This window comes from Cyprinodon tularosa, unplaced genomic scaffold (genome assembly GCF_016077235.1).
Source record: "Cyprinodon tularosa strain WSP-4 unplaced genomic scaffold, ASM1607723v1 ctg38, whole genome shotgun sequence".
In the NCBI taxonomy this organism is placed as follows: Eukaryota; Metazoa; Chordata; class Actinopteri; order Cyprinodontiformes; family Cyprinodontidae; genus Cyprinodon; species Cyprinodon tularosa.
This window is the reverse complement of record NW_024039096.1, coordinates 1,857,696-1,874,067: the sequence shown is the minus strand read 5'-3', so window position 1 is coordinate 1,874,067 and position 16,372 is coordinate 1,857,696. Positions and strand designations below refer to the sequence as shown.

Sequence of the window (16,372 nt, the reverse complement as noted above, 5' to 3'; positions counted from 1 at the left end):
CCACACAGGAGTTACAGGTTGTCTCGTTAAATAACAACTTCTACGAATCTCCTCACTATAAACTGATCAAAACCGAAAATACGATGTATTAAAGTTAAAGTTTACAGATCAATAACAACTGGCTAGTTTCAAAAACCCATCATATATTTGTTTTCGTCCTGCTATTGCTAGTTGCTAGCTGTTAGCATTAGCTACCTAGTTAACATTACCAGGCTGTTTATCGGTCAGTGAACACATTAACCAGGAGCCTCAGGAAGGCTAAGAAATTAAATACGTGTTGCGTACCGACAGAGTAGATGCTTGTTATCCAAACGTAGCGAATTGGTACCGACACCGGGAAACAGCTGCAGCTTCACAACCAGACAGCCCACGTCATGACTACTCACTCGGATGGCATAGCACACCACCAGTGACGGCTGGAGTGCTGAAGGGGTTTCCCGTGCTTCGTGATGAACAGATAAGGTCTGCAGCGCCCCCTACCGGTAAGTACCCGTTAAGACAGGAAAAAAAAAGACAACAGTTGAATGTTGTGCGACAAAAATCCTCTAGATGTCGCTGTTTACAAACTCAGTCTTATTCCTCTCCTCAATTTTTATTGTATTTCTTTATTTTTTTTGTTTTATTTTAATCAGTTGATAGCATATATGATAGCATATATATATATATATATATATATATATATATATATATATATATATATATATATATATATATATATATATATATATATATATATATATATGTATAAATAAAATATTCGTATTTACAATTGATTAGTATTTTAGTATTTCAGTTTAATAGCTAAAACTCAATCATTTATTATATATTTTTTGTCAGATTTGAGGATAATGTGTTATGGTCTCTTTTTTTGAGTTTTCATGTTGAATCATGTTTTTCTTTGTGTTCTAGTTTTATTGGTTTAATTTCTATTTTGTTGTGTTTTGGGATACATTTGACTTTTTACGCTTTTCTTTGTTTCCCTCTTGTCTTGGTTTCCTATTCTTTAGCTCTCTTCTTAGAATCCTCTGTTCACACACCTGCTCCCAATCAGCTCGTTATTCCTCCCTTTGTTCACTCAGCCATATATACTCTCCCTGTGCAGTTCCTCAGTGCTGGTTCCTTGTCCTATCTTGTCTCTCCTCATCTTTTCCTGGCTCCTCGTGCTCGTTTTCCCCTGATGTCTCCATGGTTCTGGTTTGTGTTACATTTTGAGTTGAATTCCTGCCTTTGTTAACTGAGATCATTCATTCAAACTGCAAGAACTCAACTCTGCCTATCAGCCTCTGCATTTGGGTCCTCAAACCACAACCTATGCTGACATTATGTCTCCTAAAGAAAACCAAAAATAAGTTGACTAATTAAGCAAATCCTATAAAACTTGTAAAAGGAGTTTTTTTAAGATTCAACAATTGACCCGTTTAGAAACATGCTTATATACTTTGTAGTATATGCACCAAATACCATATTAGTTGTATCATTGCAGTGAAGCATGGAGGTAAGAACCCTGTGGTTCTGGTTATAAAGACCAGAATGCTTTCATTAAGCCGACCTGCATTTGATCTTCCTCTTGATAAAACTCCATAAACAGTCGAGTTCAGATCACGTCAGTTTGCTGCAGCATAGTGATACTAGGGTCATTACAGCATGTGTTTGTGCTTTTGGCAGTGTAGGCTGTGACCTCGGACACAAGGCTGGGAAAACCTATAATACACCAGTGCTTTCCAAATATTTTGCTACCAAGCCCCACCTCAATAAATGCAAGGTTTGCAAGTGTCATTAGGGCCACTCAATTCTTGACTATAAATAATAAGGCTAAAATTCTCATTTATTGACCCTTTATAATGTATAAGGTGTAATTTTAAACTTTAAAAGATTCTGGAAAGTTTTGGAAAGGCCAGCCTAAAGTTGGATTCAGAGAGGAACTGGAGATTTCTTAAAATCTTAGCATTAAAATCCAATATAGAGCCACAGAACAAAATAAATAAAGTAGCTTTTTAGCTCTTATGATGATGTGTATATCTTTCAATATTTAGCTGTGCTTTGAACATTTTTCAGTGTTTAGCAAACGCACATCCTTCTGGTTCCCACAGTTGGACAAGTAACGTGGCTTAGATGGTTTTTTTAAATATAATTTTAAAAGATAATGTAGCAGCCAAGAGCATCTCCTTTAGTTTAAGGTATCAGTGTAAGGAGGGGAGAGCTTTTATATTATAACCCCTTTATCCCAATAAAATACATAGAGGTTTGTAAATGAACACAAACATTTTTAATTCAAAATATTAAATTAATACTCTTAATAAGTAAAAATAAATAGCATACATTTTAAGTCAATAAATAATAGTTCCAGACATGTGGTTATTAAGGACACTGATTATTAGTTTAAGCATGTAGAAATGTATATTATATGGAGCTATTTGTCTATTCTCCGGCAGGGGGCAGTATTACACGAATCAGACATTACACCATTTCCACAGCACTCTAATGACCCTTCTTAATTTATGTAGAAATATACATCATGTCATAATTTTACAGGCTTTAAAAATATAGATTGTAAAGTTGAATTTTTGGCTTTATCTTTTATTTTTGAGTTTTAATTAAAAGGCGTGAGGGGCACAGGTATCTAAACTAAATAATGTAGTAAAACTAAACCATCTTTTAGCCCAACATTTGAGTAGAGTGTGTCAGATATTTCATTGGTTAAGGGATAGATAAAGTGGACTTTAGCTATATAGCACATTTTTCAAGTCAGAGGACTACAAAGCACTTTACACTATGTTCAGTCATTCACCCATGCATTCACAAAGGAGCTAGGCTTCATGCCAGTGACTCTCCGCTTTCAGAGCAAAACATTTACCCGTTAATACAAAAAATTGTTTTTAAATGATGAGCTTATTTATCAAGGAACTAATAAAACTTAATGATGCAAAAAGAAACAAAAATGCAATTGAGAGACGACAATAACTCATGCAGAGCCTTATTTTGTTGCCTCTTGCATGAGTCCTTAATACACTCTTGGAGTAATTTTTATTGCCTGGCCAGATTGATGTCAATAGCTTTGTGTTTTAACTGTGATTTCAAGCATTATCTATTTTCAATAGATTCTATTCAGTATTTCTATACATTTGTGTAATGTTAACATGGCTAAGGTGAAGGCATTGCTTTCCAGATGTGGTTAATGACGACACACTAATGATTAAATGGAGGCCTTAGTTGGTTTGGATATTTTCTTTTCTCTTTTAAGGTATAGAGGACAATCTTTCTTTTACGGGTGGATCATCTAAATAAGTGGTCCTCCTAATTGTCAATCATTATGGTGATATTTTTACGTAAGGCCGTCCTACGTGCTCGCCCCTTTAGCTATCTTTTTCTGTACAAGCGCACTTTTACACAAATATCTGTGGCGAGCTACGGTTTCAGACAGTCATTGAAGCTCACCTTTCTCACCGCGGTTCTTTGAAAATGGCCGAGGGTCGTAAGAGGAAAAGTGTTTATGAAGTATATGAGAAGAAAAGAAAGGCCTCAGAAGAGGCAGATATACCCCGGAACGCTTTGCGCGGAGAGCTCTCATCGCGAAACATTACAGGATTTGGTGTCACAGTGGCCCGTGACTAACAGAGATGGAGCAGGTGGAGGAGGAGTTACGTCACCATGGAGCAAAAAGCAGTGGTCATCTATCTGAATGGTCAGTTAACTGAAATCGGTATATTGTCCACTATATAGTCCCCGCTGTATGTGGACACAGTAAGGTTGTATGAGCTATGAAAACAGTACATTTTAAACAGGGAATGCATGAGGAGAAATGTGCTTGTGCTCTTGCATGCATATTTTTTTTCAAGTGGAGAAGGCGGGTCTTTAAAAAAATCCTCCACAATACCTTTAAGAAATCAACACAAGGAAACATTACACAAGCTCTAGTTAACATTCTCTAAAACCAAAATAGTTTTTAGTGAATATTATTATTTGAAACAGTGAGAAACACCACTATCAAAAACGTATACATATTAATCATTCCTCTGTAATAAGCATACAATACAATTTATGTTAATGATTCATGCACTGTTATAAGCCTGACATTTTAGGGAATATATTCAGTCATATTGCATTTATGAAAAAAGAGGAGAAGATAAGCTCACTGTTGGTCAACTTCTTAAAGGACTGTGTCCTTTCTCAGTAGAATAAAATACCCACTATCCAAATAAAGTGTCAACAAATATGAATAGGAGCCGTACTGTATCATATCACCATCCCTTTTTATAAAAGTGGGTTTTGCAAACAGGCGGCTGCTCAGTGGGTAGCACTGCTGCTTTGCAGCAAGAAGGTTCTGGGTTCGATTCCCGGTCCGGGGTCTTTCTGCATGGAATTTGCATGTTCTCCTTAGGTTAATTGGCTTCTCTAAAGCCAATGTGAGAGTGTGTTTGTCCTGTTTGTCTCTGAGTTGATGGAATGAAATAGTGTCCTGTTCATGTTTTACCCCACCTCTCACCCGTTGACAGCTGGAGATATACACCAGCACCTTGGGATCAGCAAAAGAAAATGGATGGATGGGTTTTGCAAACATTGTCAGTTCTAACAGTCAAAGTGTTTTAAAATTCAAAGCAGTGCCATGCAAAACCTCTTAGCATATACTCCCCATTCTCACCAGCAAACGGGCACATCTTCTCATGAACAACACTTGAATACAAGCTATTAAAAATTAATAGAGTAACTGAGAAGTCATATCACCAAGTTATGTTTTTCTATCTCCTAGTGGTGCGCCCCACTTTCTATATACTGCCCTGGGCAACTGCCATATCATATTATATCACTACTGATGAGTGGAAAGAGCTGTTGTGTGTGTGTGTGTGAGAGAGAGAGAGATGGAGAGATATAGACGGAGAGAGAGAGAGAGTGTGTGGTAATATTTGAGCAGTTGGAGACTGCAGCAGCAACAGCAGCAGCAGCAGTTTCATGATTCACCGCAAAGAGGAAAAATCAGGATTCTGTTCTGTTTTGTTGGACCGAGTCAAGGACATTAAATGCAGGTGAGCGCGTCCTAATTGCGTCCACGAGTCCTCCAAAGTGTGGTGTGGTTGCGTCAGAGGTGCAGCTCTGTAGACTCGCTCAGGTGAAGGTGAATAACCCGCGCGCGCTGTGATTCTCCCTCTGTTGGTGCCGCAGTTCGGGTCTCACTGAGGCTGACACGCAGCTCTGGTTTAAAGTCTTATTTATGAAACCGGTGTTTAGTTGTTAACGGAAACTACTGCCGAGGCGATTCAAGGAAAATACTGGCAAACAGGTAAATTATTATTTACATCTGCTTTTAATCTCAGGCTTTAGGTTATGTTCAGCTGCAGAAACATTCAGAGCATATAATAAAATATGTTAATGCAGTACTAATTTATAATATATTCATGTTGTGTTAATTTAGTGTATTTTGTTGTATTACAGGGAATAGAATAGTGACTAAATAATAACTTAATATAAACCAAAATAAATGTATCTGTTATATTTATTTTGTTTATAAAGAAATCAGGATTCAATCACACATAAGCATGGTGTTTCTAATATATGATTCATTTGTACTGAAAATAAAACCTTCTTTTTTTTTAAATAAAGTTTAGACCCCAAAAAAACAGATATGCTTAACAACTGTTTAAACAGCCTGAAACATACAGTCCCATGGATTAGTGATTATACTCTGCACAGTTTGTCAAGTTAGGATCAACACCACTGTACTTTGTGATTGACCAATAGATACTGGATGATTAGGAAGTGCAACCATTTAAAAATCTCCCAGTAGGACAGCTAAGTTTCTTCCACTAATTTTGTCCTTATAGAATTCAGGTCAGGAAGAAAGCTGCATATACTGAGATCAGAGCAAATTGTATTTATTGAGTATATGTTTGCAAATTGCTTTGAGAGTGAACAAACAGTGAGAGTAACCCTAAATACAATTGTATTAGGAAACTGGGGGGTTGCAGCTTCGTGATGAGGGGATATTTTACTGGAATGTGGACAGGAGAGCTGGTCAGAGCTCAAGTATGGGATAAATATGGGAGATTTTTAGAAAGAAAACCAATTAGAAGCTAAAAAGACCAAAGCTGGATTAGAAGTTTACTCCAATGACCTTAAATATGGGTTTAGTTCAATATATCATTGTACTAGATTGGCCTGGTCAAAATCCAGATATGCATGCAACCGAAAATCTTTAAGAGACTTTAAAATGATCTGACTTAACTTAATCCGCAATGCAAAACATTTCGAGTAGAAATCTAAGCTCCTAAACATTGAAAGCTGGAAGAAGATACCTCAAATGATTTAATGGTGTAATTGCAGAAAAGAATGGTTCTACAATACAGAGGGCTTAAATACAAAGTCCTACTTCATATTTCAGATTTTCTTTTAAATATATATTTTAAAAACTTAGTGTTTTCTTCTCTACTTCTTAGTTATGTATTTTTTTTGTTGCTCTATCACATGAAACCCCAAAAACAGAAGTCTGTGGTTGTAGCATGACAAAATGTAAGAAACTGATTCATTCAATGACGTATGGAGGGACTGTGTTCTGATGCAACATCAAGAATTTATTAACAACCAAAGTATAAAATGATTGTAAAGTTAAACAAAAAACTCATATTCATTTAAATAACATTTTGTTTTTGGTTACAGTTAATAATAAGTACTTAGAATACACCAAAACATGTAAAAACTCAAATTAAAGAGAATCCCTGATGTGTTTGATGCATTGATTACCTAAATATCATTAATTAATAGCAAAAAAGTCTTTATATAGTAAGTACTTAATGTTGGGCACAGAGAGGAATACAGAGTGAGTTTAAATTTTTTGTTGACAAATCATTTTTTTTTTTACCTCTCAGTTTAATTAGTTAAACAAAGTGGAAAATAGAAGCAAGTCCTTTTGTTTCTTCCTTAACTGGAGGACAATTAAATTTTACAACTTTATCCACCTTAAATTATGTTGCCATGATGACTTAATTGTTTTCTCAAAGCATCTGCCTAAGGCTGATCACCTCCACTCAATGCTATTAGTTACGTAGAATCAGTTAAACCTGCAAACTAAACACCAACCAAGTTTTGAGTACATGAGCATGCCTTTTTAGCTCCTTTTTAACAAACATTTTGAGTGACATCTTTTGAATTTAATTCCTAACATAAACAAACTTGTTGATTTTAAGTTACTGAGATTCATCTGTCAAAAGCTAATGATATAATTAACAGAGCAAATCCACCTTTTTATTCTGAGATTGTGCGAGTAATCCCATTAGTGTGGTTTAACACACAATAAGTTACATAACTGAATATAAGTACAAAGGTCTGCAGGTGAAAGAAAAGCCTTTTTTGTTAATCTCATATGGGAAAGTAAGATGTTTTTGCAGAAGTCTTACTCTGGATTTTGAAGAGAGATTTTACCAAACCATTACATTTCTAACTCTTGAAACTCTAAAGGCATCAGGGACCAACTATCAATGAAATTAGGTCAAAGTGTCCCAGCAGATCTGTTCAGCTCCGCAAATTGGCAAACAGGAAGAAACTGAGAAAAAGATGTTGGGGCCATCTTCTGCTGCTTTTGTTTTGATTCCTCTTTTCTGCCGCCACGGGTGTCACATTGTTTGTGTGATTTCCAAGGCAGATGTGTTTACCTTTCTACTCATGGAATTATCGTGCAAAAAACACTGCTGTCAGGAGCTTTACCGAAGGAGCAAACAATGCCCATGCAGAAGTGTTGAGATATTGCCGTGTTTGTTGTGTGCTGAAGCAGCTGATGGTAAAACCACAGGAAAATAGCCACTCGTCATTGTTAGGTTACCACAGTTTACCCAGACTGTGTTGAAGGTTTAGCTGGGTCACGATGTTCTGCTGGTCTCCCTTTACATGCAGTTATGAAGGAATTATTTGTCTTATTGTTTAGAAGTATGGGGAAATGCAAATAAAACAATTATTGATAAGTTAGTTAAGTTGCAAAAAAAAGCTATAAGGCTTATTAATTAGGTGGGATACCGTGAACCAACTGATAAACTCTTCATTCAAAGCAAAACATTGAAATTCAAAGACATTGTTTATATAAAAATACTGGAAATAATGCATAAAGCAGTGAACAAAAGTCTTCCTTCTGGTATTCAGAAATTATTTAAGTTAAGAGAGAATAAATGTAATTTGCGAAGTTTTTTTATATTTGAATGTGCAAAAGAGAAGAGCCAGATAAAGTCTAGATGTGTTTCAGTTATTGGTGTAAAAATGTTGAATGAATTGAATGATGATTTAAAGTTATGTCATTTTTTTGGTGAATTTTAAAAGGGCTTCAAAATGTAAAATGATAAAATCCTATGTTATGTAGATTTGAATATTTTTATTCGCAGTAAAGAACCTGTTAGGTTGTAATTATAAAACAGGGTAGGCAATAATAAGCTTTGCTTCAGCCTATTCCTTTTTTTTTGGTAAATTGTTGGTTTTGTTTTGTTTTGATATTGTTATCTTGTTGTTTAATGTTGGATTATTTGCTAAAAAATAAAGTGAAAGTGAATATGATGCTTTATTAGTCAAAGTTTGTTCAGCAAAACATAAATAAAATATAAAAAATGCCTCTAGAACAACAAGATTTCATATCTTACTGAATGTTTTCTGACCATCATTATGGTCCAGAGTAATCGAATATTTTTTAATCATCCAGCCAAGGGTACAAAAAACTTTTAGAAGAAAATATTCCCTAACAGTCCTTTATTGGTAATCCCTTCTGCTTTTGCTGTAGTAATACAAGCCTTTTCTGTTTGCAATCACACGTTAACAGAATATATGTGTGATGGATATATTGCAAAATGTTTAAATTGGCTAATAAATATTTTTCCTGATTTGACACACCAGCAATGGCACAGACACAGACAGGGAAATAAAGCTGTTCTCATACTGAGAGAAAAATCTCTTTCAGTATTACTGTGAAGGTTTCTCAAGGTTTCAACATGCAGCTTATCCTAAACTGTATGCAAAATGTCCTGTTAGTGTCCAGAATTCTGCACGGACAGCATTAAAAGTAACTTCAGGGAACCTTTAGAGCACTTTCCCTGAAGATTATCCAATATGCAGAAAATCTGAACCCTTAAAGACAATGTTGATCTAACAATCTCTTATCTGTAGCTTCCCTTTATGAAACCTTTGGGGAATGTTTCTTTAAGATAATCTTACATTTTCTGCAAATGTAACTGTCAGTGTTATGACTGAATTTCATGGAAATCTTGCAGAGTATTTCTCAGACCATGTAAGCGATAAGAACTTTCAGGTATCGTTCCCTAAAGCCTATAAAATATGTTCTCTTTTATATGCTGTGAAACCCTTAGATATGTTGCGTGATGTTGCCATGACGTTGTTCATGTAGCTGTTGAGGCTAACCTTTGGGGAGCCTTTATGGAGCGCTCCTTAAAGTTTTTATAAAAAAAAAAAAAAAACAGGAAATATGTATGTTTGAGAATAAGTCAAGGGTCTACAGGCTGCAAAATATAGGAAATCTTCCCAGAAAATGGCTTTAACCTTTCGACAAAGCTTAGGGAAACTTTTGGAAATGTTTCCTGAAGATGTTTACACTTAGTAGAATCCATTACTGTAAATACACAGGTTAAGGACCAAGGTGAACAGAAGTTACCCTGGTTACATGTGATGGTTGCAATTCTTCTGCATAGAGACTTTTTCTGTGAATTTGTCACGGCTCGCTATGCTTGGTTAAACCCATCACTTTCTCATCTGGCAACTGTCATTTCTCCGGTTAGTCTCAGAGCTTAGCATGCAGGCTGCTAAAAGGAAGGTCATCAGCCTCATTGTACTCCATGCTGGGAGAGATTAGCAGCAGCGGCGGCCGTGGTACACTGATCTGGGCGGTCGCCAGTGTCCCTCCCCACTGCGCAGAACAAGATTCACACGGTTGACCCTTTGATCAGAAATGGAGAAAAGCTGCCAGGAGGTGATTTTGGTGATGGCTTGGAGCCTAATCTTCAGATTAACTTTGCTGCTTCACCGCACACACAGCTAATTAAAAGATGAAGCTTTGCTTTTCAGCATCACGTTTCCCGCAGAGCATTATTCAATTATCCCCTTCTTTTAAATCATAAAAGCACCTTTGGTTAATTGGATGTAATCAGAGAGTAATGATGCATATCAGCAAAGGTCTATGAGTTCATGCTGTGACTTATAGACAAGTTTCACAGGCATTTCTGGTTTACTTCCACCACCGAGCTGATTCTGCTGCTCCTATTCGCTTTAATCATTTCAGCATTTATTTAATAATTTAATTTACATTGGATAAGATTGGCTGTAAAGGGGATCAGTTCTCTTTAAAAAAGGGGCTTTAATAAGTTCTCATCCTGCTATGATATTTAAAGAAGCATGGCAGCGTATTTTAATCACACTGCCACCTGTGTCCAAAACAGAGAACTGCAGCACTCTTCTGTCTGTTGTTGTAGCTCACGCTGGTACTTGATATGTGTTTTTTTCTATTGCTGTATGAGTTGAGGTGGATATCATCCATCCATCCGTCCGTCCGTCCGTCCGTCCATCCATCCATCCATCCATCCATCCATCCATCCATCCATTCATCCATCCAGCCAGCTTTCTATGAGCAAGAGGTGGGGTACACAGGACAAACAACCATTGACACACACACTCATACTTAAGAAGAATTAAGAAAAAGCTAATTAACCTAACAGTCATGTTTTTGGACTGTGGAAGAAGCAGGAGTACCCGGAGAGAACACACACATGCATAGAGAGAACATGCAAACTTGCTGCAAAGCAGCATTGCTACCCACTGCCTAACTGTGCAGCCCTCAGCTGGATAACAGTTGCCACTAATTATTCACAAAATCCATCTTGAATATAACGCTTCGACTGTTTGCTAGATATTTAACATGGTGATGCTTAAGTCACATTTGCAGAAACGAAGCAGATGTGTACGTTCAGGAGAATATGCTACAGGCTTATTGATGCATCGGCACTGAACTACTGTTGGTCTGATCCTCAGACAATGTTTTAGTCATATAGGGTCAAATGAAAAGGCTATCATGAAGATATTTTTCAGTAAAAATTTACAAAATATATCTTTAACTAGAAGAATGATATGAAAAAAATGGCCTAATGTTACAATAAACAAAATATTTTTTGTACTTTGTTGAGACCAAGGATGGAAAGCTGGAACAACCCGAAAAGCTCTGATGCTTATCTAGACTTACATAGAGACAAAGCTGGCTGTGTGGCCCTTTATAGTTTAGGCTATGAAACTTGTTTATAAGAATGTTTATGACGGCATTTTTCTATAGAGTTCATTCTGTAGGTTTAAAACTCTGTTATCTCTGCATTTGCAGCATAGTTATAGCTTTATTTTCAAAGCTTCTTTCTGCCTACTTGTGTTGCTTTTCAACTGACGGCTCCGTCCAAAGGTTTTGGTCAAATCTAATTCTATTTTTTATTTTTATGCTGTCAGGCTTTTTCTATCCTTTTGAAAGTGGTTTTGATCACTTGTTCTGTAGTTTTTTTAAAAGCTTATGCTACTTTTTCCTTTTCTTTTTCGCTTTTCTTTACTTTTTTATTCAGCATCTGATCATTTTCAGAGGAATGTTCCCATTGTGTTGAGAAGCAACTTTTCATTTTGCACAGAACCAATTTATTTGTGAAACTTTGATGATTTTGCTACAACCATTCTGCAAAAAAGTGACCATTTGGTCCTTATTTTTTATATTTAATCTTAACAAAAATAGAGAAAATAACACAATTTAGCAGAGTTGATTATATTTTAGCACTAACAAGGTGATTATCATAGACTATTAGGTATAGACTGTGAATAGAGAAGGGATGGTGCATCTTCCTTTCTCAGCTCTTTTCTGTATTTTTACTCATGTTTTGCCCAAAGAAAAAATTTACTCAAATATTTTGATTTTAAATTTTAGATTACTTCAATGTTATTTGCCTTATGTTTACAGCACTGTTTTTTCAACATTTCATTACATATACAGGGAAAAAAAGAACTGATCAAACTGATTAAATACATACATAATGTCAGATTGATGTAGAGCTTTTAATAATTTCCTTGTTGAACAATTATACATCAGGCATCATTTATTAAAGAGAAGAACTGAGGTAACTAATTTTGAATATTTTTTTCATTAAATCATCTGGCTTGTGCTCCAAAAATAAATAGAAATACCCCTCAACTAAAATTTCAACACATTTCATTTTCCTTTTTTCAGAGAAGACATAATTGTGTTTTGGAGGTTTACCACTCCTTGTAGTATTATCTATTTTATTGGTGCCATTCATTTTCAACACAGTTTAGAAGCCTCTGTTTACCCATTAATCCATTTCCAAAATAAGTTTAATGTGATGTGTGTTTACTCAGCCGTCGGTTAGGATGTTTCAATCAAAAACTGCTTAGATATCTAAGGTTAAATTAGTTATTAAAAACAACAACAAAAATTGTGTTTAAAGTGTTTGTGCATAAAGTGAAACCGAACATAAAACATACATATTGCAAATTAAAAATGCACTTTTACTAAACTACAAATAAAAGCTGCAACAAAACCAACAAAAAACAAACAAAAAGCTGTTCATTTGTTTGTCTTTATGTAAAGTCTCTCGGAATGCTGAACTTTATATACCCCTAAATGCACTATAATCTTAAAATTATACAATTAAGTCATGCATTTAAAAATCAAAAGTTAAATGCAGCTAATAATTTATGTCCTAAATACCACAATAAAACAAATTAAATATGCTAGATGAATACAGAATTTGAATATATTCATTAAGTCTTTCCTTTCCCTTTTCAGATGGACTGACTGGAGTATAACCAGAGTTTGTGTCTGAAGTAAAAAAAGATACACAATTTGCAAACTCTTGCATTTTCTTATCTAAAAGAAATTAACTGAACTGGACCAGGGTCAGTTCGTTGAGCATGGCGGACCAGAAATCAATTCAGCCCCTCCTGAAGCTGCTGCTGTTCCTGATGCTCCTCAACAGGCTGGTTCAGCTGTGGGCATTTCCCTTCAGCCCGTCGCTGGACCTGGAAGTCACTCCCAGGACAACTGTCTTCTACAAAGGTGGGGGTCAAATATAATTTTCTGTCAATTTTTGAGTATTTGCCATGTTTGATTTTATTAAATGTCCCTTTAGAATGAATAAAGTATTATTGAATTGAATTTCGAGAGGCATACGGAACTGACTTCAGTATATAAATTGCTTTGGAAGATTATGATTAATTATAATTTTAGATTTGATTATTTGTGTGACTCACTGCCTACAGATTTGTCAGATTTGTTATTGTATCCTAAACAAAACCCAGTGCAACTAGTAGCTAAAATTTCCTAATAAGTAAAAACATTTGACCCATGTCAACACGATCATTGAACATAAGAAGAATAGCAGACAAAACAGGGAGAATGTTAGAAAAAAGGGCAGTTTATAATCCCAAATCCAAAGGTTTCGAGCATAGAGAGTTGCTCAGCTCCTCATCTGAGAATATAAAAGGTATGGACCAACATAAGGCTACTACTTTAGCTGACAGGCTGGTCAAATCATAAGGAGATCCACAGCTCAGGTACTATAAGAGGAAGTTTTGATAAGACAACTTTAGTCTTCACAAGTCTCGCCTTCAAGAGAGCAAAATCCTAAAAGATTGTCAAAAGAAACCACACGTTTGTTGTTTGGATGGGAAAGATTGTGCTTTGGTCCAATGAGAACAAATTTGAAGGTTTAGCAAAATGCTATGTATGAAAAGAAAAAAGCCCAGCATGGTATTGCATAGTGGTGGCGGAATATATCATTCAGTGGGGTTTTCTTTCTCAGCAGAAACATTGAAGCTGGTCAAATGGAGCTAAATATACCTGTCAGAGGTAAAAGACTTGGGACTGGGGTGGAGTTGCTACACAGTGACCTTCAACATACAGTCAGAGCTATAATTTATGACTTTCGATCAAAACAACAAGAAACAGACAAAATCCAGACTTTAATCCAACCAGAAATCAATTTAAAGACGCAACAGCTGACGTAGACCTTCGCTCTACTTTAAATCGGACTAAACTTGAGGAATATTGCAAACAACAATAATCAGCAAAGCAGATAGAGACATACACCCAAAGGTTTTATGCCGTAACCGATGGATCTCTAGTTGAATTGTTTAGCTTTGAATATAAGTGATGCAAAAAATGTACAATCTTCCATCCTCTTCATTATTATACTTTATTTATTATACTTTTTGCTGCTTTATCTCATAGAATCTCAGTGAAATACAATGAAATGTGCAACAAATTTTGCCCAAGGCTCTGGGCATTTAAATGTTAGTTTAGAGCTATTCTAAAAGGATGATATTTTGCATTCAATTCTCTGTCTTTTATTCCATCCCGTTACTGTTTTAGGACTGGTTCCCATTAAAGGACACTCATAGCTATTGTTTTCCTCACAAAAACGAAGATTTAAAATCCTTTTTTACAGTTTAGACATCTTTTCATCAATCTTACCAACAAATACACCTGTTTACTGACTAGTTTTCTGAAGACTGCTTGTTGGAATGATTAAACCAAAGAATTTTTAAGATTTCAGAGATGAAATGCACAAAGCAAACAAAAGATACAACCTGACTGTCCTTATTGTTACTGCTGCTCCACCTCCCCTTCCTGTTAAAGAAGTGGCACAGTTTTTAAAGTTGGCCAGGAAGATGATTCCTACATGCTCAGGGTTATTAATCGCCTCTCTCAAGCGCTGTCCTAGATCACACAGCTCAGCAAACACTTCTAATGAAACAACAGACAGGAGGCCTCCATAAAAGAGAACCTGAGCTCCATGGACCAGATTAGTTAGTGAGCAAATGCTGCTGAATAAGGGAATCTTGGTTGATGAGATGGTATTTATAAAGATCATCAGCACTTGCAATTCACCCTTTCTTACTTGCCAGCACCCCACCTTCCCCTTTTCTCTCCCCATTCCTATCACTGGGGTAGAGGCCAATACTGCAGCTGTGAATCCAGCCCACTTAAACTGAAGTACTGCTCAACCTTTCCCCACTTCCCTCCTCTCTAGTTTTCTGAACTTTGACTTATCCTGAGTGTGAGATAATGATTGTTGTTCTGTAAAAAGTCCCCATCTAAGTATATTTTCATCATACTTCAATTTTCCTTTTTAAAATTTCTTTTGAAATCAAAGGTGTATAAAAATACACCTTTGATTTCAATCCAGCATTAAAGATAAAATATTGTATTTTATCCCTCCAGAATATTATATCGTCACTTTCACATATCTGTCCCTGTGTTGGATTATGGAGCAATCTCTTTTCTGTGAGCTTTTCTCTGCAGCCTGAGCCTGTCAGTCTTTATGAATCTTATTTTTTTGTCTGAACTTGTAGAAATTTGCCCTTGACCTCTTTTTAATCATTAGAGGAAGGCGCAGAGAACTGCAGGCTGGGCATGTCTTTCATCACTGTTAGAGTATGTCATCTGAGGGTCTGATGGTACTTGAAAATACATGTAGTATTATCCGACTGTTTGCATCTACTGTTGGATGACGGGAGACAACTTTTTTCTTCTATATGTGAAATGTGGGTGTCTATATGGAAGGGATCATCTGTGGGAGGACATTTATTATGATTCTGAGCTGCTTTGAGGGGGCACTCGTTAATTTACAGTGTGCTTTACTGGTGGCCTGCATCAGTGGGAGGACAGGAACATGCTGTATCAGTGGGAGCTCAGATATATCTATTGCAGAAGCTCAGAAGATGACTTTATGGAAAATACATTTAGAGAAATAAACAAACTAGACAACCCACACCATGGTATTACAATAATAGAAATTTTTGAGGATCTTTTTATGACAGACTTAAACAGATATAAATCACTGATGGCTCTGCAGATCATGGTAGCTTTATCAATCATTTTTATGGCTTAAAGTTTATAATTTTTGTTCTTTCTCTTTGTGTCATTTCACACTCTTAACTTTAAAATCCATCATTGAAATAAGGGCAAATAATCCTACATTAAAAGAAATAAAATAAAGAAAGAAGCATTGCAGTCTGAGCAATAAGAGTAAGAGAGAGAGTAAGAGAGAGAGGGGTCTATTTTTAATATCTGCACTACAAAAAATGGAATTCTAAAGTCCTTTTTGCTCAAATTAAGTGCATTTTTTCTTGAATTGAGGAGGTAAGTGAGACACTTTGCCAATGGAACAAGACAATTTACATTTAAAATAAGAAAAAAAACAATTGCTTTGTCTTATTTCAAGTGTATATTATCTAATCATCTTATTTTTGGAGTAAAAATACTCATTCCATTGGCAGATCATCTTATTTACTTGCTCAAATTAAGGATAAATACACTTAATTTAAGACATTTTTTACTTATTTCTAGATGTTT

General features: G+C 35.7%; 1 protein-coding gene across 1 annotated transcript in view; it reads left to right on the top strand.

The window, feature by feature from the left end:
- The first annotated feature begins 4,908 nt into the window (after window positions 1–4,908).
- The window catches only part of sema4gb (sema domain, immunoglobulin domain (Ig), transmembrane domain (TM) and short cytoplasmic domain, (semaphorin) 4Gb), a 59,732-nt gene continuing 48,268 nt past the window's right edge, over window positions 4,909–16,372 (top strand). The window contains exons 1-2 of the mRNA XM_038296944.1: window positions 4,909–5,021; window positions 12,803–13,072. Coding sequence (XP_038152872.1) covers window positions 12,928–13,072 — 145 coding nt within the window. The 5' untranslated portion in view covers window positions 4,909–5,021; window positions 12,803–12,927. The remainder of the gene's footprint in view (window positions 5,022–12,802; window positions 13,073–16,372) is intronic.